The 26,545-nt window shown below is 41.1% G+C and overlaps 1 protein-coding gene across 2 annotated transcripts in view; it reads left to right on the top strand.

Moving 5' to 3' along the window:
• LOC145399074 (small conductance calcium-activated potassium channel protein-like) overlaps positions 1 to 22,622 on the top strand; it is a 610,512-nt gene extending 587,890 nt beyond the window's left edge. Inside the window, exons 6-10 of one of the 2 annotated variants that reach the window (XM_080271828.1) lie at positions 819 to 954; positions 6,990 to 7,100; positions 14,118 to 14,245; positions 16,555 to 16,624; positions 17,045 to 22,622. In XM_080271828.1, coding sequence (XP_080127954.1) covers positions 819 to 954; positions 6,990 to 7,100; positions 14,118 to 14,245; positions 16,555 to 16,624; positions 17,045 to 17,509 — 910 coding nt within the window. In that variant the 3' untranslated portion in view covers positions 17,510 to 22,622. Of the gene's footprint in view, positions 1 to 622; positions 759 to 818; positions 955 to 6,989; positions 7,101 to 14,117; positions 14,246 to 16,554; positions 16,625 to 17,044 lie in introns of both variants that reach the window. The other variant, XM_080271829.1, reaches the window with a different exon arrangement.
• The last annotated feature ends 3,923 nt before the right edge of the window (positions 22,623 to 26,545 follow it).

Here is a 26,545-nt window from a genome sequence, read left to right as displayed (position 1 = left end):
ACACGAGACAATTGCAGACGCCCCTCCTCCCTCTCCTACCCCCTCCCCCCTCCCTCCATCCCGGGTCATTTGGGGCTGCGGTGTTGTGGTGGGGTAGCCACGATGGGGACTGGCCCGGAGTACGTCTTGGGCCCAGTTAAGGGCTCTTTTATTAACTCGAGCCCATTTAGTGTTTCAGTCACTCTGCTTCAGTTTTATTGAATGAAGCGATTGTCATAATATGAAGGGCTAAGCGTAATAAAAAGGGCTGTGTCCAGAACTACAATATAGTACAGCTATGAACACATGGTCTTAACTGTCGCCACGTGCTCTCACGCATCACGTGCCTTGCCCACGTGATGCTCGGTGTTGTCTCTCTCACTCTCTAACTCCTCCTGGCCAATAGCCATCTAGTTGTGTAGATTGATACCGGCCTGCTTGGTGTATACCGTCAGATTAAGCCCTTGGCATCAAACCACTCCCATTTAAATGTTGCATCCAATCATGTTCTTGCAATGAATCACCTGGTTGATGAAACCACGCCCCTTTACTGGTTGTTGTCCACCCTGATTGGTGTTCAGTGGTTGACCTAACCTCGGGTCGTCCCGGGAGTCACTCTTAATGGTCATGTCTTACTCTATAGGTATCACGATGAAGAACATGCTAATCTGCTTAACGCTATGTGGCTCATCGCTGTCACTATATTATGTGTTGGGTACGGGGATATTGTTCCTAACACATACTGTGGGAGGACCATCGCTGTGGCTTGTGGAATCATGGTAAGTGGCCAGTCATCCTCGCCCTTCTTACCTGTCACTGCTCTCTCGCTCTCCCAACAGGTTCCATGACGAAGAACATGCCAATTTGTTGAACACCATGTGGCTTATAGCGATCACATTCTTGTCCGTGGGGTACGGTGATATAGTCCCAAATACTTACTGTGGGAGGGGTATAGCGGTGACAACAGGCATCATGGTAAGTGGCGCCGGCTCAGCTGCAGCAACAGAAAGCGAGGTTCAGGACGCAAAAGAGAGTTATATCACTAGCCTCAACCCAGCCCTCTGTAGCCTTGCGAAGTTTTTAAAGTCTTTTTTCCTCTATGACAAAGACTCTACAATTTTTTTTCCACTGTTTTGGTTTGGTTTGGGTTTGGATTATTCATTTACTTCTTTACCTAATCAATAACAATGCTAACTATTGCAAATATACTACTAATAACTAAATCTTGTGTTCGTTTTTCCAATAATTTTATTGCTTATATTTTGTGAGTTCTTGATTTTGTACATTTGTGCATTGTATATGCTACCACTACTACTTTTACTATTGCTACTACTTTTATACTACGACTTTTGCTGATACTACAGTACTTACTACTGCTTCTGTTACTACAACTGTTACTCTTACTACTACTACTACTACTACTATTACTACTTCACCAGTGCATCCCTCACGAGCGAGCGGTAGAGATCCTTGCATGAGTCTCCTAGCTTGAGGCCGCACCAGGGCTGGGTTTGCACTCAGACGTATCAGCTGATTTTGAGAACGGGACTGCCTGGAGAGGGCCGCACCCGCTGACAATAGTACCTTACTACGGCCGCCGCTGCTTCACTCTGATTCAGCACACTGCATCTTGTGCTCCAGATTTACGCATAAAGCTTTTTTCATAATTACTCATGACTGCGATAGTTATGACCAGTGTTACAAAAGCCTTCTGCCGTGTATTAAACAGGGGGTGTTACGCGTGTTGATCTTCCCCATACGTTGTTTCTCTGTACGCATTTCCAGATTGTTTTGTAACATTTTTTAAGTGTCTGGCAACAACTGTCTCTGTGCTAATTGTCAGTGCAAGAGCTGAACCTTAGTTAAAATCTAAACTGTTCCAAGAGAGAAGGGGAGAAGTTTTCCTTCTCATTTATGTCTGTCCTTGGTCAGTTTCGCTAGATACATGGTTCGCCAGGAACTACCAAGCTGAATCAGTGTTTTCTTCATTTTTACAGAATTTTTGTGTGTTTCCTTATTTGACACATACGAAACTCAGCATATGCAAGGACAGGTATTGTAATATGTCTGTCTAGGAGTGAACAGATATCTGGGTCTTCAACGTGGCCAAGGGTTTGTGCTTGAGGATCAAATATTTCACCCACACACCAGCAGTGGCGAGATGTACATACACACATTTACGTACGTCACGTATTGCCTATTAATACGTATTGTCCAACCTGACAAATGAAGATTAATTCTTTACTTTTTACATGTAAATGAACATAGGGGACGTATAATTTATCTTTTCCCGGCCATCTGATTGCTATTCTGCCCACTACCACCAGTAGGGAATTCGATCCTGACGCATATAGGCATGTGTTACTAACCCATTGCTCTGCCACAGCATCGCTTCCTCCTACCCCTTCATTGGCTGGGTTGGGCGTGTTCATGGACAAGGCGTGGGAGAGCACGTTCATGCATAGTCTGGATGGACGAAAGCTGGTGTTTGATTTGTCAGGGTAGGGGTGAATCAGTTAACACCATGCAGTGAAAGTAAGCAGGGACAGACAAACATATACAGACTAGGACGTAACAAGATAGGTATTTGTGTTGAGAGTGACCGTTAACAGATGTGCAGACAGTGACAGTGATGACAGGTAGGTCAGCAGGACAGATGAACAAGAGCCAGAACGTCTTTGTTATTATTTGCCGGACCCTCCAAATGGCATGGCTGAGTTACATGAAAACATTTATATTTCATGCATGTGACTAAAGGAGAGAATGGGAAGGGTAGAAAAGAGTTAGAGTGAGGAGTGGTGGACATCGTACAGCTTGCACCACCAAAGTCACATTGACTGTCACTGTTGGGCTGCTGTTCACCACCGAGGCCCATGGCCTGCTGTTTTTGTTCGCACCAGCCCAAATTTCCTGAGATATTCAAGGTTGTTATTTAGTTGTATTTGTATTGATACATTCAGTCATCTTTGTTAGGTACAAATTTGCAATAGATATTTTATATATATATGCAAGTGGCCCTAGGAGGGCTGCAATGGGCTATTTTAAAAAGAGAAGTCACACGAAAACTCCCATTGTACGACAGTGAAGGCTACAATGTGACGGGCGCTGAGGTAGCTGACGTAAGGCAATCAGCAGGCCGACCAATGTAATATAATCAGTCCCTCAGTGCGTCAGTCAGTCTGTGACGGTAGGCATTTTTTAAACCCGGCCCTTCGGAGGGTCCAGTGAAAGCTGTGTCAGTAGTCAGTGGAGTGATTATGGATATGAAGGAAATAGTGATGACACAAAGGACAGGAGAAAACAGGCGTGTCAGAAATTGGTGTTAGTTCGGTAAATAGGGGAAGGATAATGAAACTGCTCTAACTGCCACAGGGTAGACTACACAAGGGACTGGCTGGAAGAGAGAATGAGGTTTAAAATACAGATGACTGAGACATGTATGAAGAGCGAGATGAGAGGAATCGTATCCCAAGACGTGTTGGTAAGAAGTAGGGATGAATTTGCACTGGTGCCGAGTAAGGTGGTTTGTACGCTGGGTCAGAAAAGTATTGGTGCTCACTTGATGCAAAGCATTGTTACACTATATGTGATGGCTGTTGCAGAGTGCTCGGTGATTTTACCCCACGTTGGTGCACCTGCGCTCATGAGCATGTCTTATACTGGTTGTTTGTGACATTTGTTATTCAGTATTGTTATCGTATGTACATTCAGACAATAACAGTAATTTCAGGGGGACACCACGAACATTGACCAATTCGGATTTCATCGAACTTCTGCACAATATTTTTTGATCGTGTGTGCATTAGGAGGTTGACAAGGGCAGGTAAGTTGATCCCCTTCAAAACAGGGGGTTAGAAAATTTATTCAACTTCTCACCGTAGGTGGGGGAGGGGACAAAATTCGGTAGGGCCAAGAGTGGATGGAGTTGTTTTCTTTTATAATAAAAAATTGGAATCGAGAAACATATGGTGGGTGGCCGTGGTATACAAAGAATAAACAAAGTCGTATGTCAGCCTCAAGAGATCCGTGCTCGTACATTACTTGAAATATTTGCATAGCAAAGAATATTGTACATAATGCGTTCTTTCATATGTTCAGCTGTGCCTTCCTTCAGAAGTAGCGTATTGCCAGCTGGCCCTTGGAAACACAAGTCAGAATTAACGACTTAGTGTATAAACCTCAGCGATATCTGTTATCAGCCTGTGAGGGACGGACGCTAGCTAGTGTGTGTTGGCGTGACAATGCAAACCGTTATGTACTGTGACGATGAGGCGTGCTGTGTCCTCTCCGCAGTGTCCAGTAAACAGCTGATATCTTGCATAGCCTCTTGATGCTATGGCAGCTTCTTGCTCATGCATGAATTACCAGGTCTCTCAGTGCTACCCTAAGCAGAAGCTTTTTCTTTAAACAAATAAAATTTAAGTTTCTTCCACTCTTTTTTAAAAAGTTACTCTCTTGAATGCTGTCAGAATAAACTAAAGCAGTCTTTCTCATTAAATCCACAATGAAGCGGGTATTGCAAATACATTCATGAAGTATCCCATTCAGGTTAACTCTCTCCATTACAGGTGTACATGGCCTATGGTTTCAAAAAGATACAAAAGATGCTGTTCATTTTGTATCGACTGCACTGAAGAGGCTTACCCTCTGCCAGTACCCTGCACATGACCTGCTGCAGTATCTTTTTGAAATTTACAAATCCAAACAAAAAAGAGGGACCATTGCGCTAAAGGTGTTGAGTTCACGGGAGGGACTGAGCTTAAGTCAGACATGTTGCCGAGAAAGAGTTGCTCATCGACTGGGTTGCTACCTCAGGGGACGCACGCATGTGACCACGGGACGAACAACAATAATGGTGCATGTGATTATGCATGGTTTGTTCAACAAAGGAGTGTTCTTTGTGACAGAGTTGCTGCCATAAATATTTATATTTTCTTGTCCTTAATTTTAAGATGATTACCTCTTTGTCTCCCAACTTAGGCAGTACCTGAAATGATAAGTCTGTTTCAGATTAATAACTGTTTTGTGAGTAAATTCCCTTGTTCAGTCGTAACTTAGCTATGAGTTAGTTACCTTACCTCATATTTTAGGTATTTCGTGGAAAACTTGTTCTTCCCCCTCCCCAGTACAAGTGACTCGTATATAATGCCATGCAGTGCCCATTATGCTGTATGCAAAAGCCATCTTTAATATTGCATAAATTGGATATTCACTGGAAATTCTTCGCCAGGTTTTCACATTATAACAGCACCTTAGATGTAACATTTCTCATATTCCACGAAATACCAAAAATTTGGTAAAACCTTACATACAATGGGAATTCCTTATTGAAAAGTTCAGTTTATCTGACGTAAACTTTTCCTTTCAAGTTTATAGTTATAACTCAAAATCTTCACTGGAGTTCCTGTTGCTGAATATTTCATGCTAGAGAAAAGATGTTCAAGATTTAAGCTGTATAAAGAACCCTAGGACTACTGTAGTGCTCTCTAAAACTAATTAAGTGAGGTAGTTAGGATGTACTGTACCAGCAGGCCGTAGTGTTAGACAAGTAAAGCGACCCACCTCAAAGCTCAGGCAGACGTCACCTATTGGGATAACCTCATTTTTCCATGCATCATGGCGCCAGTTTTTTATTGGACTACCGCTGGGTGTGTTGCTATTTGATAGAAGTTATTTAGTATTGAAGGTGATACAATTTACATAAATCATATATTTTTATACATCAGGTTCCAATTATTTAATTTTTTCACAAAGTTTCTTGAGTATCTGCCTTTTGCTGAGGTGGCCGCAAATGTGTTGTACATATATTAGCCTGTCTCAGTACTCATACCCTCCTCTGTCTTAGCCTTGTCAGTTCTAGTAGTTTATGATATTCAGGTTCTGTACATGCATATTTTCAGTTATTGTTCTCTGTATTTCCTACTTCTAGTCAGATGTTTTTCAGTCTTGCTGTAAATTTAACTGTATTTATGTAGGATCCATGTTATTGGATAACATATGACAGAAGTACTGTAATATTGATTACCTGTAATTACTCAGTATCTTAACTGTAACTCAGGTTAGAAGTAATTCTTTGACTTATTCTAGATATTGCTCTTTAAGATATAAAGAATGCTGTATTTTTATAGTTTTCAATATAGATTTTCTTTTTCAAATGGTACCCACTAGCTTTGCCTTCAGTAAATGTGATATAATGATAATTTGCTGTTTTCAGTCAGGCATTGAATTTATACTGGCTTCAGTGGTATGTTAACACATCCCTTTCAGTCACGTCTGTACTCACGCACATACTAACACACTGACTTTTGTTGCACACTAATTATTCTCTTTTGAAGATTTCACACTCATTCTTTGCCACCTTGGCCTAACTCTTACTGAAACTTTACTAACGTTTTTACTTATACTGTGTTATGTAGCAGTCAACACTAACATGTCTTAATCCCGTCAGCTCGAGGTCGTCATATTCGTTCTATTCTTGCCGTATCCCGGTGATTTTATTCAGTTTAAGAGAGAGAGTTGTAGTACTGAAGGAGGGTTAATGCCGGCTACCCAACAACTCCTCTTTGAAAGGTCTCTCTTTAGCTGAATACAGTCGTCTGGAGACCAGAGCAAGGTGAACAAGACGTCATCGTACTGAATGGGTTAAGCACAGAAAATTCAACAAGAGAGCCCCATAAGAGATAACCACACACACACACCACATCTCTCTCTCTCTCTCTCTCTCTCTCTCTCTCTCTCTCTCTCTCTCTGACACACACACACACACACACACACACACACAGCACCTCTCTCTCTCTCTCTCTCTCTCTCTGACACACACACACACACACACACACACACACACACACACACACACACACACACACACACACACACACACACACACACACACACACACACACACACACATTCCTTCTCCTATCCTTGTGGCACTGGGAGCACAAAATTAACATGTGTGTGTGTGCCCTTCTCAACCTCGTGACTAACCTCTGCTTCACCACACCTACCAGGGGGCCGGATGCACTGCCTTATTGGTCGCTGTCGTCTCTCGTAAAATGGAACTTTCCCGAGCCGAGAAACATGTTCACAATTTCATGATGGACACACAATTAACGAAGAGGGTAAGTTTGCTGTTGTTGGATGTGGCAGTGTACTGGATGATGATGATAGGAACGCCTTCTACTCCCTCGAGCTGCATCCATCTTCTGTTTAGAACCTTTTTGGAGACGCCAGCGCACCCTCCTGCTTGTATCGTAAACTATCCCTGGCCACCTACGCTTCATGGTTGTGAGGTCTACTTTTTACTATATTTTTTTGGTATATTTTTTGTAGGGGCCTATTATTCAGCAGGTGATTCATGGACCTCACAGCCACCCAGCGGGAAGCCCAGTCGATGTTGTCATTAGTCGGTGTATCGGTGTTTTATTTTATTTGTTTTATGTTCTTAAGGTGGTAACACACGGGCAGTTTTCCTGGCGGCTTTTTCCAGGCGACTCGGTCTTGGTGACATTCTCTTGGCAACTTAGAAAAATACCGTTACACGTGCAGGTTGCCAGGGAATGTCGCGGGCAACTCTCTACCCACCCACAGAAAAAAGTCGCCTCCAAGATCGAGTTTCCTAGAAAAAGTTGCTAGGAAAACCACTCGTATGACACCGTCTTTATGCCCCCCTCCCCCATCCCTGACCCGACCTGCTCCCTCTTCTTCTACAACTACAACCAACCTGCGTCTCCACCACCACATCTCTGTCGTGACGGCCGCCAGGGTAACGGGAGTATGGCGTTGGTTGTGGCCGTCCTACTCACCAAAATTCAAATGCAACCTGCGGAAAAGAGGGTTCACATTCTTATGATGGAAAAACAGCTGAACTGGAGGGTAAGGGGTGTGGGCTTTTTTTGGATGCGTGGAGAACACTAATGGCCGATTTCCCTTGTGATTTTTTAAAAATTAATAACTAACAAGATTTGGATTTCTCCTTTAGTGTAGCAGATGGCAAGGAATCGGGTCTTATAAAGCATTCCAAGGCAAGTAGTTTCTTTTCTATGCTTAATTTTGAAAATGTTCCAGTCACATTAGCCTTGTCGTTTCCTCACAGTGCCTTCCACATTGTCCACAGAGTAATTCGTTGGCCTCCTTCCTTCATTTCGGATGTCAACAGTTCTTTCATTTTTTTGCATTTCCGACCTCGTAAATTTGCTTTTGAGGTTGCTGATCATAACATACTCATGATTACAAGTTCAGAAAGTTTTATATTTATCATAACACTCATGATTTGGACCTCAATTTTTTTTTATATTTTGTCATGGAGTGGTGAGAATATTTACCACCTAACTCTTACTGCTGGACCACCACAGTCACAGAAACTTAATACTTTACTAGTGAGCCGAGACATCCTTGCACCATCCCTGTCTCACCTCGAGTGCTTAAGTGCGGAGTGGTTGGCTGAAGAATAATTGGGAGTGAAAGTTGGTGATTGGAGAGGCTTGCCATGCCGTGTGTGTGTGTGTGTGTGTGTGTGTGTGTGTGTGTGTGTGTGTGTGTGTGAGAAATTAAGCTTTGTGTCTGAGTGTGTATGTATGTATGCATTTATGTATGTATGTATGTATGAATGTATGTATACATGTATGAACGTATGTATGCATGTATGTGTGTACAGTATGTGTGTTGTATGTACCGTATGTATGCATGTATGTACTGTATTTATGTATGTAACGGATGAATGCATGTTTGTACTGTATGTATGGAACGTATGTATGCATGTATGTACAGTATGTTTGTATGTACAGTTGGTATGTATTCATGTATGTATGCATGCATGTATGGATGGATGGATGTATGCATGTATGATGTATGCATATGTATGTAGGCCTATGTGTGTATGTACCGTATGTATGCATGTATTTACGAGTATGTATGTATGTGTCTATGTATGTCGGTTGAGCAGCGAGGAGTAAGGTGACGCATACACACCTGGCCATCATCACACCTGGCGTTACCCCTGGCCTCCCTGCATGTGTTCCCTTCTGTCTGTCTCTCCCCGCAGCCTCCCTCAGTCCCCAGGGCCGCTGTAGACGCCGTGTGTTGTAGCGCCTGTTGCTTGTATTCATGTCGGCCACGAGGCTTCTTAATCCCTTCCCTGGCAGCTTGTTTGGCCTGTTTTACCTTAATATTCTCGTTTAAGCCCTTTACATCAGTATCGAAGGAGCTTATATATCGGCTATGGAGGCTTGTTGACAACACTGCCCCAGTGATAATTTTGCTTGAGTATAATCTTGTATGTCTTTTATATCCCATTTTTATGTCGACATAGCTTGTATAAGTAATCTAGACGAGAATATTTACGTACCGAATACTGTTATAAACTGGTATGGAAACGGTGCTGTTAAGCCTCCTAAGCCTTTGAGAATACGGCCATGGACCTCTCCTGTAGCCACCAATCTCACTGCTGCTGTGTCCTTGGCTTCTGTGTGTAGTAACAGCATGCCCTGTAAGTATTAGTGTTGTCAGTTTAAGGAACCGAGTATTTTACCAAAAGGCAGGCATTCTTTAGCTTTGTCATGTGTCGTTCTAAGTTCTCAGCTAGATCTCGATTAATTATGCTTCGCCCGAATTTGTATAACCTGTTACTATTACCACCCTAAGTATAGAATTTAATCAGTGTGTAATTGATTTATAGTCTGTGTTCCTTCCATATAGGTTTTGTAATGTAGGGATCGATGACCATATCTGTGCTGCATACAGTCAGTCACTAGGCAAACTGATGTCATTTAGTAATTCCGCATAATTAATCAAGATGTTCTAGGTATAATATTTTTGTGAGTCACAGAAGCAACAAACATTACAATTCTTACCTTTGTTTCCTCGCATGCTTCATTATTATATAATTATTAATAACATTTTTCCAACTATCCCCATATTAATATCAAATTTATGTATTTGTTAGTTCATGTACTGTACTTTCCATTTCTTTATAATTCTTAACCCTTTCACCCGAGTACGTCATCTCTATACTATTTGTACAATCTCCAGACGCCTTTACTCAGCTACGGAGAGACTTTTTAGAATGGAAGGAATATATACAGCCTTCATTAACGTTAACTACGTGGATATCCTCCTTAGCTGAATATAATCACATGGTAGCATCATTGATAAAATATAAAAGTACGTCATATTAGTGAAGGGTTAAAACAATAAATTGCTTGAGTATTCCTTTTGGATATATATATATATATATATATATATATATATATATATATATATATATATATATATATATATATATATATATATATATATATATATATATATATTATATATATATACACTGTAGAATTTGATGTGGATATGGATGTGATAGGAAGCGTTAGGAGATGGTTTGGCCATGTGGAGAGGATGGAGAGCGAGAGACTAACGAGGAGAGTGTATGTGAGTGAGGCAGAGGGGGGAGAGGGAGGGGGAGGCCGAGGATGAGATGGAGGGATGGAGTGGAGAGGTATGTGAGAGAGGGTATATGTGATGTCGATGTGGATGTGATAGGAAGCGGAAGGAGAAACACATTGAGATGGTTTGGCCATGTGGAGAGGATGGAGAGCAAGAGACTGACCAGGAGAGTGTATGTGAGTGAGGTGGAGGGGGGGAGGGAGGGGAGGCCGAGGATGAGATGGAGGGATGGAGTGGAGAGGTATATGAGAGAGGGGAGTGTGAGCTGGGAGCAGAGCAGTGAAGTGGCGGAGGAAAGGGCGATTTGTTTGTGGCCACCCCATACGGGATTAAGGCGTCTGGCAGTAGATTGATAGATAATTAATTATTATTATTATTATTATAGCTTTTTTAAGACGGCCTCAGGCAATAAGACGTTATAAGTCCGCGCAACTCAAATAGCAGACATGAAATTTGATGTGCCTTAGTTATGAGATTGCGATGATTCTCCTTGGTTACTAGTCAGATCTACCCTTCAGTCTGGCTACACTTGGCCATCAACCGAGCTGAAAGGAATTGGGGATCTTTGTCAGGTTAGAGGACACGCGTAATAGGCTGTTGTGTCTGTTAGTTGATGGCCAGGTGTAGTCGGATTAAAGGGTTGATTTTACTAGTAACCAAGGATACCCATATCTTTTTGAAATGTTAATGCCTAGTTCCGTCAGATAGAAACGAGCCTGCTGTAGTTTGGCGTCAGTATTATTATTTTTATTTATTTTTTTTCTAATACTTTGGTTCGTTATGCCACCTCGGACCGTTTTCACATTAGTTTCTTCGGCGTGGCTTCTTTTTTTTTTTTTTTTTGGGGGGGAGGCAGTGTTCCGTATTCTCCTCGGTTAAGGAGACTCTCTAGCACCTCTTTATTAGCGATTTACTTTTGGATATGGCTGTACATTGTGCAGAATATGGCGGTGTTAGGGAAAGGTGTTTGGGAGTCAGTGTCATTCAGCTTTGAAAACGTTTTCTCACACTGGAAGGGTTAGATGTAGGTCCGTATTTTCTTCTGTTAAGGACGTTCCCTAACACCTGTTCCTGAGTTATTTATTTTGGGGTATTGCAATTTAATATCCCTTTCTAAGTTATTTGTACAGCATATGGCGATATTAGAATGATTTATGTAACACAGTGGAGGACAATAAGATTTAATAAGCCTAATAAATCGCTTAGGGAAAGGTTAGGGAGCTTCCATAACCGACGAGAAACGGGAATGGTGCTCAAGGAGTAGAAGTATTCTTCTCACCGGTTTATTCCTGTGTTTGCTCTTAATATATTCCCGTGTATTATTCATGCCATCTATGTCGATGTTAAAAAGATGAGATAAAAAAAAAAAAAAATGAAAAAGTGGTGCTATGGAGCCTCCTTAGCTGACGGGAATACGGGCCAAGGAGTTACCAGGGACTTGTGCAAATCCCTTCACTCTAAAGTTGAATAAAACCGTCTGGAGTCAGCGAGAATAAAATGAAATATACGTTATGAAGCAGTGATACGCAGCTGACGTCTGTTTTCTTTCCTGATTAGGACCCAAGAAGAAGCGACAGAAAATTTAAATCGTTGTTCCTTTCCTCTTCCACTCTATGGGTGTCGTATTTTACGTCAATATATTTTTTTTTCTTACATTATACATTATTGTAATTTGCGTCAATTCTATTTTGTAATAGTTTACATCTATTATATCTTACGTTTGTAATAATTTGTGTTATAATTTACGTGTTATATTTTACGTCTTGTCTTACATCTGTAAAATTTTCGTCTTATTTTACGTATATTTTACGTCTTGAATTTTATTATTTATATTTAATTATTATATGATTTCATTGCTTTGGAAAAGCATATAGTGAAGGGATTGGTAAAGAATTCGAAGCCTCTCCTAAACTGAATATAAACTGAGTAAAAAAGAATATACAAAAATGTCATGATGCCAAAAGGATGAACTATTTCAATACATTTTTTTTTTCCAAAGGTTATTCTTGCAACTTCACCTAACCTCGAATTTGAAAAGTCACTCCTGAATAAAATCGTCTGAGTAAAAATAATATAAAAAAAACGTTGTAATGCCAAAAGGATTAACCATGGTACTTTTTTTTTTTTTTTAGTTTACTCTCGCTACTTCTAAACGACTTTCAGCTTGCGCGAGACCTCCGATTCTAGGTGTTAGGCTTCAGATTTTAGTTCATCACCTAACCATTGCTTAGATTATTGCACATTTCCCAGTGCTTTAGGTCATTTGGTTGTGCTCATTCACAACCCAGGATTCGCCGTTTTCAGGGGATAGCGTTATACTAATTCACAAGATAACCTTTTTTTTTTTTTTTCTACTTTTGCACCATTGATAGACCTTTGTGGAATTGTTTTTATTGTTTATTACCTGAGCTGACATTTCTTCTCTCAAATGGCAGTACTTCTAAGGGATTCTGTCATTCCTCTTCTCTACCGACCATTTTTGCACCGGTGATGGTGCTGTCATACTCCTTCATTGTCTTTACTTTTGATATTAGCACCGTTGGCAGTACTTCTGAGGCGCACTGTTACTGTAGATCACTGCCTAACCATTGTTGCACCATTGGTCGTACGTGTGTGCAACTATCATTTTAAGTCAGCTTTCAGATTCTTGATCATTCTTGCGACATTAGTAGTGCTATAATTGTGAGGCTTTTTTTTTTTTCTCTCACTATCAAGACCCCTGGCCATTTTGTAAGCACCGGCAGTACTTCTGAGAGGCTCCATTATTCCAGTTCACTAGCTGACCATTTTTTTCACCATTGATTGTAATTCTCGTCTTATTTTCGTTCGTTATCAAGACTCCTGACCAATTTTTTGGCTCCATCGGCAGTACTTCATAGGAACTATCATTCTCCTTCGCTGCACAGGGGCCGGAGTCTCAAACATTCTCTTATTTTTCCGTAAGACTTCGTGGATTTAAAGGTGAAATTTGTCCCTTTTGAAATGTTATACTCGTTTGATGTTCAGTGAATTGCTTGTGGCTTTGAATTTTGTCTCAAGGTAAAAAAGTGAGAAGTAATAGTTTTTTTTTTTTCTCAAATATCTGTAAAGAAACTAGTGTACAGTCGTGATAAAAATTCGCCAGATATTTCACCTCTTCTGCTTTTCACTTTCCTCTGCTGGCAAGCTACTCCTGATTTGAGAGAGGCTTGATGTATTTCTCCATCTGTATGTATTTTTTTTTATAGTATGATGTGCTAAGGAGGAAAGTGACGAACATGCCCTTATTGTGAACACAGTGGAATAGTTGGCGAACTTTTGTCCCTGATTGTACCCTTGCTGTTACGCCGATAATTCTGTTTTATCAGTCATTCTTACTGCTGCATTCTCAAAAATAAAGAGGGCGACGGTGTATGCAATCACCCCCCCCCCCTTTTTTTTTTTTTTACACGATAGGACACCTGAGTGTTGTTGCTAGCCTACATGACACGGTTTAGAGAGGATTCTGTAACGAGGGAGAGAACCTTATTTCACATCACTGGCTGAATAGATGACTCAAATTGGTTGCTTGCTTCCATCTTCCCCCTCTGTTTTTTAAGAATATGGCTGTTAGTGCCCCCGGCCCCGAAGTAGAACCATTGTCGCACCATTTGACCTTTCTTTTCTTTCCTTGATCCGTGCATATGGAGGGTAAACTAATATATTGCTGACCCCTGCAGTTAAAAAACTCTGCGGCCAACGTGTTGCGGGAGACGTGGCTCATCTATAAACACACGAAGCTGGTGAAGAAGGTCAACCACGGCCGAGTGAGAACCCACCAGCGGAAGTTCCTGTTGGCCATCTACGCGTAAGGATCATTTGGAGTTTTTATCTTCTGATTTATCATTTTCTTTAATTCTCTTCCTTATTTGTTGTGACCTTTGACTTCTTCCTTTCTTTTTTTTTTTTAACGTCCTCCTTTCTCTTCCCTTTTGTCTTCTTTTCTGCTACGAAGTTACTGTTGGGTACCTGCGGGCAAGGATCCGAATTATTACTTTCATGCAGTGTTCATTGCCTTATCCATTTCTATACATTTGGTCCATTTGAATATCTTCTCAAACTTTTCCCTTCCATTCATTTCAGTTCTCATATTTATTGCTCCTCCTTTTCTCTTGTCTTCATTTCTCCTGTTCCTCCATCTTTTTTCATGTCTTTTGTGTTCTGCTGTCTGCTCATCTTCTCTTTACTGATGGCTGTCTAAACATGAGCATGAGGAACAGTTGCGATTTATGTGCAGTATGTTGATTCTGTCTTTTCTTTCTTCTCTTTTCTTTCTCAAACGATAGGGCTAAGTTGGGTTTTGTGTGTATTTGTTTGCTTTCTTCTCTTCTCTCCTCTTCTCTTCACTTCTCATCTCTTCACTTCTTTTCTCTTGACGACTTATGTTCTTTGTTGGTCATTATACCCGCAGGGAGTAGATTAGGTTAAGCATCATTAATTATTGTGCTCGCTTCCTCTTTTCTTCTTCTGTCTTTACACATTTTTCTCTTCTCATCTCGTCTCTCCTTTATTTGTCTTGTTTACTCATATCTTCCTCAACTCTTCTCTTCTTGGTGGCCACCGACGCGTAAAGCAGTGTTGTCATTTTCACTTCCTCTTGTCCTTTCCTGTCTTCTCTTCTTCTGTTGCCCTGCCCTGTCTTCTCTTCCCCTCCATCCTTTTTCTCTTCCTGTCTTTTATCATGCCAAATTCCTGCTAGCCATCAATGCTTAAAATTCGGATTTCATTTGATATTGCAATCTTATGTTCTCGTTTCTCTTCAGCTCTCATTCCTTTTGTTCCATGCACTACTCCTTTTCTCGTCCTTGCTCTGCTCCTCTTCTCTTCCTTGTCCTAATCCTCGTCGTTTCCTTGCCGCAATCCTCGTCTCTTCCTTGTCCTAATCCTCGTCTCTTCCTTACCCTAATCCTCGTCTCTGCCTTTTCCTAATCCCCTTCTCTTCCTTGCTGTAATCCTCATCTCTTCCTTGCCCTAATCCTCTTCTCTTCCTCCTCCTCTTCTGTACTGTACTTTTTTCTTTCATATCTCGGTAAGATTTTTTTTTTTTTTTTTGCAATTTTTTTTTTTGCCGTGGTCTTAGTTCCTCCTCTTCCTCTCTCTCTCTCTCTCTCTCTCTCTCTCTCTGTCAACGAGTAAAGCTTTTGTGCAGTGTCTTACTCTCTTTCTCTTCTGTTCCCTTTCTCCTCCCTTTTTTCTTTTCGGCTCTTCTCTTGCCTTCTCCTCTCCTTTCTATCACATATTTCCTCATTTCTTCTCATCTCTTTCTTTCTCTGTTCTAAGTTCCGCGCAGTTAGTGGGTACCAATGGTGTTTGCACTGTGGTCATGGAGAATGCTTGGAAAATGATCGTGTAAACATGATAAAGTGAGGCACCACCCCTGATTCGTGATAAAGTGAGGCACCACCCCTGATTCGTGATAAAGTGAGGCACCACCCCTGATTCGTGATAAAGTGAGGCACCACCCCTGATTCGTGATAAAGTGAGGCACCACCCCTGATTCGTGATAATGTGAGGCACCACCCCTGATTCGTGATGGTGAGGCACCACCCCTGATTCGTGATAAAGTGAGGCACCACCCCTGATTCGTGATAAAGTGAGGCACCACCCCTGATTCGTGATAAAGTGAGGCATCACCCCTGATTCGTGATAAAGTGAGGCACCAACCCCTTATTCATGATAAAGTGAGGCACCAACCCCTGATTCGTGATGAAGTGAGGCACCAACCCCTTATTCATGATAAAGTGAGGCACCACCCATGATTCTGATCCACTGTTCATAGTGTTTCGCCACCATGATTGGAAACTGATGAGTAGCGTGCTCGTATGCTGTAAGTGCCCACTGGTCGTATGGACAAACCTTTAATTTTCCACAGTTCCCTTATTACGTACTCCATCACCACAGGTGCCCATTGATTGCGTGGGCGGGCCTTTACTGGGAAACAGAGTCATGAGGTTGATGATGATGATAGGTGATGACGATGATGATGATGATGATAGGTGATGACGATGATGATGATATAACCTCTCCGTGCATGATGTTCCTCTCATTTTGTTTCCAACCCTCTTATCAAATCTCTGTAATTGTTCCATTAATTACATTCCTTTATATTTGTTCCAGACTAAGAAAAGTCAAGATGGACCAGAGGAAACTGATGGACAATGCTAACACCATCACCGACATGGCCAAGGTTACAGTCTGCCTTTTATAATGAATAATATTAGTATCAGGGCTTGAAACAAATATTGCGAATCTAGCTTGCAGCTTAAAAATGATTTTTTTTTTTTTGTCCGGAATTCAGTATGGACGTGCTTATGGTCAATTTTTCGTGGGGTAGGAGCTGTAGTACTCCTCTAGAGTGAATTGTTGTTTATATTTCATCTTAACATTCATTTGTTATATTCCATTAAATATATGTAATTTTAATTCATACCTGGAACTTACAAAAATTTTAATTGTGGCATATTTTTAAATGAAAGGCAATAGGTGCAAGAAAGCCTCTTAGCCCACGAGAATAAACATTGAGCTTCTGCATTGATAGTCTATATAAAAAAAAAAGAGCTATTCTGCCACCCTGTGTGTCTAATTCACATCCCTGTTGTGTCCACAGACGCAAAATACAGTGTACGAGTTGGTGTCGGACATGAGTGGGCGTCAGGATGTATTGGATGACCGGGTTAACTCGCTGGAGGATCGCCTGGCCTCCATACAAGAGTCCCTGGAGGCTATGCCAGACGTGGTGGCGCGCTGCCTACAGAAGCACCAAGAAATTCTGGACCAGCGTCGCCTCACTGGCCCCTCCTCCAACTCCCTCCATCCTGATATGGCGCGAGCCACCTACCCGGGCCTGTCGGCTAGTCAGTCTCCGAGATCTTCAAGTGTCTGGCAGCAACAGCAGCAACAACAGCAGTCTCAGCCCACTGCCCCTCCACCGCTGTTTCCACGGACGGGACTCAGTCCGACACTCTCAGCATTATCGGCGCCAACGACCGCTGTAAATAGCATGTCAGGGGAGCGGTCGCCACCCGCGCCGGGAGTGCTGAGTGCACAGTCGCTGCCGAAATCGGAGGCATGAAGTCAAGCCGTCCAGTTGCGGGCAGCAGCAGAAGTGAAAGGAACAAGCAGAGTTGTTTATATGCTGCTGCTGGTGCCCGCATCCTATTCTCTTCAATACTCGCCATTATACCACCATCACCTCAACCAACACCTTCCCACTCCTGTGGTCCACCTTATGTATTGCATATAGCGGTAATTTCATGGCTACTGTGTGGCCATGGTGCCTGCTGAGACTATCCCTCCCACCCACATCAACATCCTCTGCTCCTTCCTTATCACTCAGTGCACAATGTGATATTAGCCAGAACTAATCACAGAAGTAGGGCAACGAGTGAGCCTTATCCGCCGTTGCCAGTTTGTGCCACTTCTCGTCAATTTCAGTAGCCTTCCAGCAAAGTCAGTAGCAGTGGGCAACCAGATAGTATTTGTGTATGTAGAAATTACTTTTAGATTCAAGGGACTGCCTACAGTTGTAGTTACACACACAAATATAAAAAGAACATACTGCTTAAGAATGCCAATGAAAGTAGTACTAAAACTACAGATCTCTTAATCTTCAATAATTGACTGAATTCAGGGCACTAAATCCAGATTCTGATTATGATTATTATTTAGTTCTTCCAGTGGACATTCGTGTCCTTGATAGGTTCAGGGGTTATACAGATTATGCAAATTGTCTTGGAAGGAAATAATACTCCATTATGGTTGTGACTCGCATTGGAGCAGCTTTACAGTAAAGCTCTCTGGTGCTCTCTCAGGTCCACACTATAGCCCCTGTTCCCTGTATTTGCTGGAAATTTACAATAACTGACGCAGAAGTAGAGGAGCTTTAGAGGATCATATCCTACAGCATAATAACGCAAAGGTACTATGGGGCACAACTCCTCGAGTTAAGACTAAGAGGCACTACCATGTTCGCTGATGGCTAATTCTTCCTCTGCTGCATAATGTCTGTATCTTCAGGCGCAAATCCAAAACATTATCAGGTGCATGTTGATACACTGCCGTGTAATGTTTACAATTTTAGATGTATGCTAAGTATGCTTCTGGCTCGTGTCCTTGATATAATCAAGTACATGTATCTACTGCTTATATTTATATTTATTCTGTCCATGATAATGGCTAATGTGTAAACAGTTAATTGCATCAGGACACAGGTACACTTAAGCATATGTCTACAATTGTAGACAAATAAAGATTCATGGAAAGTTATTGTGTTAACTTTTTTAAGGTCTGAACGCTATGCAGAGAAAGTGTTACAACTATAGCCTGAAAATGTCATGTAGCTGGTGGTAAATGCTATCTATGAGCACTTCACAATAGATGAAAACTTGCTCTGGCAATGAAGTTTGTGACCCTGTGATGCGACATAACACACATCATATGAGAGGCTGGTGCCCCTGTACCAAGCTGATGACTCTGAAGGTACAAGACCACCTAAGGTACTACTGGAGGCCATGAAGGCGAGCCTCCTGACGGCGGACGACGCTCCCAGCGGCAGCTGCAGCTGCCACACTGTTTACATATCAGGCCAGGCCACCACACAGGCCCCTGTGCCCCGGACCCTCACCCTCTCACTTCCCCCCTCGCTACCAGTGTCCAGGTGCTTCTACGGCCGAGTGCTTTCGTGATCGAGTTGTCAGTGAGTGAGAATATTCCCACATAGAACAGAGATGATTGTAAAAATAATGAGTTTCAGAACTGCAGTATACATATTATCCATATACAGACGTATATACATATATATATATTTCTTGTAAAAGACAATATCACTTACACATAAGTTTCAAGATCAAGAAAAAGTGACAGCGATTGAGCCACATACTGTACATGTAGCTACGGCTTGTATCCGTGTAAATGCTTCTACCTTATGTGAGTGTGGTCTGCACACAGTTGTTACTACGGTGGATTTAGTACAAATAAGTCATTCATTCATATATTATATATACATATATAAGCATATATATACAGAAATTTCTTACCCTCTAGTATACAAAATGCCAGCAGCAGAAGAGACTTGAAAATTACCATCCTAAATTTATTCAAGAAATCTATTAATTGTGCAACAGATAACTAAATTAACAACACAAGACTGATCACTGAAAACAAGGCAAAAAAAGGAATGTGAAACGAATGGCCAAACGTGGAGCTGCTTTACTTCCCTCTGGTTCTGTCTGTTCACTTCTTCGTCACCACAAAGCAAGTGCTTTTACTTTTATGAAAACCACAGTTTTTAGTCTTATATGAAAACGTACGTTTCAAAACGTGTACACACAATGATTGAGCCTTTCATAGCTGTATCGGAAGAAGATATCTTCTAATGTTCTGAGCTCGGGGAGTTCTGAGTAGCTGCAGTTTTTTGCACGGTAGATAAAACCAAATTAAATTTTTGGGACGGTGTTGACAAGGTTGCTGTGCCTTTAGCTTTCACCATGGTTGAGCAATTTTATTAAACTTATGAAAAAATATTTTAACTAATAGCAAGAATGTGGCATATATATATTAATGTGTATATGTATATATACATATATATATATATGCGTGGATACATATAATGTTTGATATTGCACTGGGGTGTTATTTCTTTCCTCTTTCATTTCTGTAATTTTCCTTTTACAAGTATTTCCCCTTGCGGGATCTGACTGTATTGTCGTTTGACATTATATGACTTTATGATGCTTTTTTCAAGTCCATAGTATTCCATATAATAATTATATTATAGAATCAAAGTTTTTGCCTACGTATCTGCAAAGTTAGGATATAGGGACGTTGTCCACCATGGAAAGGTTCATAACCAATGTTAACTTATTTTCATTAAAAATAATAAAAGTGAAACTATATATATATATATATAAATGTAAGGAAGTCCACTACCGTATCTCTTTATGATGATCATTAACATGTAACGGAAGCGTACACTATCAGTTTACTTGTTACCATTGTTAAGTACTAGTTTTATATGAGAAAAGAAACACATCGTTTTCTATACCGACGGGCTCCGCAGGCTGGTTTTCTATACACTTCAGCGTTGCCATGTAAATACCTTCAAAGGCCACATTACTCGTCTATATACCTCTTATACAGGCCACTTTTTTGCGCTAATTTTATAGATCTGGCAACGCTCCCCCACCCTCTCCCAATGGCCAGGACCTGGATGCACAAACAAACTTACCATCATCTCCCTTTCTCGTACCTTACATTTGTTTCTGCGCGATGAAGATATATGGGAAGATTCTTCTTCCCCTCTTCATCCTGTTTTAAAAAAAATGAAGAAAGTAGTTGATGAAACTTTACCTCTAGTAACCAAGATTCGTTTTAGCAGAAAGAATAAGAGACATAGGAAGGTTGTGTACACTCTGCTCCTTCCTGCAAAAACGAATCTTAGTTAGGCCAGGGAGGTGACCGTTAGTTTGAGTGTGGATCTTAGCCCAGGCCTGCCCGCTCGTCGGCTGACTGGGATGTTGTCTGGTTTTAACACTCCTCGTTTGCCCACTCTGTTACCAGTGTCACGACCAGGGCCTCCTAGCTGATGAAACGCCTGCCACTCCAGTATCTGCCATTATTACCAGTTATTATATTCATTTGCCAGTTATTGCCAGTATAATTCCATTGCCAGTTATCGTCATTAGTATGCCCTTGTCGGCTATTATTGTTATTATTTCTTTACTAGTTTTAATTATTCCTTTGTGTGACCAATTATTATGAACATTATTCATTTTCTCCAGTTGTCATTGTTATCCCATTCTCGTGTATGGCATTGTTATCGTTTTTCCAGTTTATATCATTATTATCCATTTACAATTATCATTAGTCCTTTCTAGTCATTATCATTATTATCTCTTTGTAGTTATTATTTTTATCCAATTTCAATAATTCCCACTATTATCCCCATCGTATCGATGTCATTATTATCCCATAACATTTATTGTCAGTATCATCCCTTTCTGTTTATATATTATTCCTCTGCAGTTATTATTATTCCTCAGCAGTTATTATTATTCCTTTGCAGTTGTTATTGTACCTTAGTAGTTATCATTATTTTCCTTTTTTGGTTATCATCATTGCTGTCCCTTCACAGTCATCCTTTTCGCCTTCCGCGGATGCACTAACTAACCCCTTGAATTAAGTGAGGTTTATATTCTGTTGGTTGATTTGTGCTATATCCAGGCGATTTTATTTATTGTTTTTAGTATTTATTTATGATTTATTTTATTTATTTATTTTATTGAAGTGAGGTCAGTGAAATTTTATCCAACCCTATTTGTTCCGAGAAGTTCTCCAGAGCAGAATATAATCGTCCAGAAAAAGCAAAAGAGAAATAGTGAAAACGGCATTGGTTTCAAGAGGCTGTTATTTTTACTCGAACAGCCACAAAACGATTAAATTCTGTAGAGGGAAATTCCTGTGGTCAGAGGATTGAGAATTATTTCGATTAACCTTTCGATTGCTAATTAATTTCTTCAGCTGGATAAAATGGTCTAATTAGTCTGAACAAAATACCCACATGCATCTGAAATAGGGTAAGAATTATTTTATCATGAGCTCACACCATTGTATTACCCATGTATGGTAACTTTTTGAGAAAATGCAATACAGTTTCCATATGTGGGCTTAATTCATCCGTATCCTTACGCCCATAGTATAATTTTTGTTATTGACATTTTTTGCATACCTAATCAATAATTGCTTGTTTAAATAATCTTGTTTATGTGTTTTTACTGGCTTGTGTGGAATTATTCAGACCTGCAGGTACGTAAACAAATCACTAACCAAATCAGCGTGTACTAAAGTGGGGGAACTATATACATTGATTACGTCTAAAGTACTGTATATACAGGGTTGCCCCGGGAAAGTATGCCATATTTCGTGAAGTTATTCTTGGGCTAATTTTCGAGCCATAAGTCTTATATCAACGTGGGTCAGGTTCTTAACGTTTACAAAGCAGCACTTTTTAATGAGTGAACATGGATTCCCTCATTATTCACCCATTAGCTTATCATTAATTGTAGTTCCATAGTGGAGATTTGAATTCATGGTGGTTTTTTATGTCTATGTACAGTACACGTATACATATGTAATATATATACATATATATACACATACATGTGTAATATATATATATATATATATATATATATATATATATATATATATATATATATATGGTATCACACACACACACACACACACACACACACACACACATATATATATATATATATATATATATATATATATATATATATATATATATATATATATATATAAGCAGTATATCACACACACACACACACACACACACACACACATATATATATATATATATATATATATATATATATATATAGCACAGTAATAACCTCGCGGAACTTGCCTGCCTTGTTCTGGGACACCTTGTATGAGAGTTCCGTGAATAATATGTAGAATACTGGCCAGACTCAAGTTGCTGAATCTTCAGCAGTGGGGATGTTCATTCTGATTTCAAGAAATATTTCACACCAGTGTACCTGCAAGAAAATTTTACTACGACTTTTAACGTTTGTTTGTCTCTTGCTCAAATCCAAAATTTTCGTCTTTTTTTTTTTTCATTCACTTACAACCTTGAAGGCGCCTCTATATTACCTGGATCATTATGGCGCCAACACAGCCTCACGGTGGCCTCAAGATGGCCTCTCATCAGCTGGTCGCCTGCGTCATTTTGTGTTGAGTGACGTCACTGTTTGCAGCAGTCTGAAAGCGGCGGAGCTGGGACCTGACGCCAGTGGCAAATATATGTCTCCTTTTGTACACAACTGAGTTTCACTTCCCCAAGTACCTTCATGTTAACATTTAAGATATACAGGATGATTGTTACATCGCGTCCCCCTTATCTTGTGTTGCGGGGACGGCTCAGTATGCTGGCGTGAGCAATGCAAATATTTTCATGAAGTTTAAACTACCTGTATACATTCAATGGACATAAACAAGCCGACACTGTAAAGCATGAATATTATTATGGGAAGCAGAAAAAGATGAGTAAACACTAAAGCGACGCTGACAGCCGTCCTCGCAACGCGAATTCGCTTCCCAAGTGTCAATGAGGTGGCAGTGAATGAACCACCCTATATACATGGCCAGATTCTTTGCTGTTATACGAGGCTTTGCTGCACCTCTTCCCTCGTGACTGGTTGTGCTTGGTCTGTTGAACATTCTCTTCCTCGATACTTGTATCTTTGATGTGTCGACATAATTTATATCGGTAACATTCTAAGAGGAAATTAAGGTACAACAGGCAAACAATCACCGAGGATGAGGTCCTACGAAGTCAGTGTCAACGAGAATACGGCCCATAATCAAGGGAAGAATATTTATTGTGATCATTTGCATTTCGTCTTAACCCCTTGAGTCCGACGATGTACTGTAGTTTCATCAGTCCACCACCAGACGATTTTGTTCAGCTTTGGGAGTTATTATACTCTGGTTGGGTTTATCAAAGCTCATACTTAATCAACCCCGTTCGAAGTCTCCCCCAAGCTAAATCAAATCATCAAGAGATTATAATAAACGGAAGAATAAGGCGTCGGATTAAAGTTAAAACTCTCTTCAAACATACCTCGGGATTTCCACTGCATCTCGGCGACCTCCTCTTTATCCAGCCAGAAATTATAGGCTGGAATTCATACTCAGTCCATTCAGCCAGAGGACGTCTTTTAATTATTGCTCTTTCCAAGCAATTGTATGCAGTTTAAGAACATTTAGAACTGAGAGATTGGCCATAATGTTATCCTTTTCAGTACGAGAGGCCTAAGTTGAATAGAATCTGGAAATGGCAAAAATAAATTATATTTTAGGAAAGTAATTAAAATACGTAAGCATCTTCATTCACTTTATGAACTGTAATACATACATATATATATATATATATATATATATATATATATATATATATATATATATATATATATATATATATTGTGATAGGTGGGGGCACTCGCCATCCACTCACTTGATGTAGTGCTGCTCTCAGGTGTCTGCCCTTTTCTCTTCTCCATCCTTCTTTCCTTCCATCCTCTCTTTCATTCTTTCCTCGTCCTTCTGCCTACGGATGACTTTACTCTCCCTCTTGTCTTTATTTCCTTCATTCTTTCCTCTTCGTTCTGCCTGTGGGTGACTCTACAGTGAGTGACAAGCCAAATGGTTTCCTGTACACGAGGAAACCATTTACTATGCTGGGTGGTAACCATATAACCAAATTATGGCGCCTGGTGGTTTAGTGGGCATATAAGGCGCTCCAATCGGGTTGAACCTGTGAAGGTTTATATTCAAGGAGTGGTTGGGGTTTATTGCTCACGTAATGCCACTCTGGGATGAATGAGGTTGGTCACTCATCTTAAATGTCAGGACCAACTTGCCTAGCCCCGGGGTCCTACGCTCCTCATGGGGCAACGGAGGATTGGATGATGGATATATATATATATATATATATATATATATATATATATATATATATATATATATATATTTATATATATAATTTAATTAGCTAATGAATAGCTGAGGGAGCTTTGAGGGTCCAATAAACAGTCATTGTGAGAATGTCTTTAGCCCCGAGCCCTGGGTCATATCCTCCCCTTCAGTCCGATTACGTATTTTCAATTTCACTTTTGCTAGTACCAGACGGTTGTATTCAACTTAGAAAAGGCGACTTCTAATGAAGTTAGTGGAAAATCTGTTTTGTCTCCAGTTCGTAATGTCTCCTAAGATTAAAACATAATTTTGTGGTAGAATATTATGAATGCGTCCTCGGAGTGAACAAAGTTGGACATGGTTTGCATACAAGAGCGTGTTGTGTAATGACAAATAACTGGAAAGAGTGCGACATAGTCTTCAAAAAGCAACGAGAATGCGGCACATTTGTGGATATTCCAGCGTCATACACTATTGTATGTCAGCTGTATCCACTTAACATCCACAAAGTATTTATAGCATATATGTATGATATTAAGGCGTCGTATTCGAAGTAAATCGCTGAAAAAGGATATGAAGTCTCCCAGCTTAGCGCACACGATAGTGCGGCACACTGTTGGAACCAAGCAGCCAGGCCGCCTCGGTACAGGAAGAAAATTGCGGCTAGTGTGTGGTTGTTGTGATCTCTCAGGATTATCATTATTATCGACGGCCTGAGGACGGTGCGGAGCTTCAAACGTCGTCTACGTGAGTATGGAGTAACTGAGTTGTAATAAGATGCTTGTGAACTGTGAAAAGTGGGTTGGCAGGTAGGTGATGCAAGGCAGGACGTGAGGAGTACCCAGGTGTGCCAGGTATGATTATGTATACAGCGCTGATGTGGCGCACTGTGACTGTAATTTCCACTATATTAATGTCAATATTCTAGTGGAATTACCACATTCTTTAAAGCTATCTCAGGGTCTGTGTTGTACTTTAAAACTTTCTTAGTATTTTATTGAGCTTTTTTTTTATATGGCGGTTGGTGGCATCGATAACGCATTCGGTTAGTCGGTTGTATCACGCAGGATCCCTGACCACCACCACCACCACCACAACCCTCCCAGCCCCCCCCCCCCGACCACCGCCACCACCACCGCAACACCACCATCCCCTTCCCCCCCCTGACCACCGCCACCTGCACCACCACCCTCCCTCCCCCCCCCTCCGATCACCACCACCACCGCCACCGCAATGACACCACACCATACCACCACCGCACCGCACCGCACCGCACCATCACCTACAACCACCTTCATCACCACCACCACAGCTCCCACCCCCTCACGCACCTTCCCCACCCACTCACCGCCACCATCACGGCACCACCACTACCACCCTCACTCCCCTTCCTCACTTACCCACTACCACCATCACACCACACACACACACACACACACACACACACACACACACACACACACACACACACACACACACATACCTATCTCCCACAACCACCGTCCCATCCACATCCATCCATCCCCATACCCACCCACACAGCCCTACCACCACCCCTCCCATTCTCCCCAACCCCCATCCCACCCACTCACCAACCTTAGCCACATCC

This window comes from Coenobita brevimanus, chromosome 47 (genome assembly GCF_032717465.1).
Source record: "Coenobita brevimanus isolate Jiangsu-jjx chromosome 47, ASM3271746v2, whole genome shotgun sequence".
In the NCBI taxonomy this organism is placed as follows: domain Eukaryota; kingdom Metazoa; phylum Arthropoda; class Malacostraca; order Decapoda; family Coenobitidae; genus Coenobita; species Coenobita brevimanus.
This window is presented reverse-complemented; position numbering and strand designations above follow the sequence as displayed.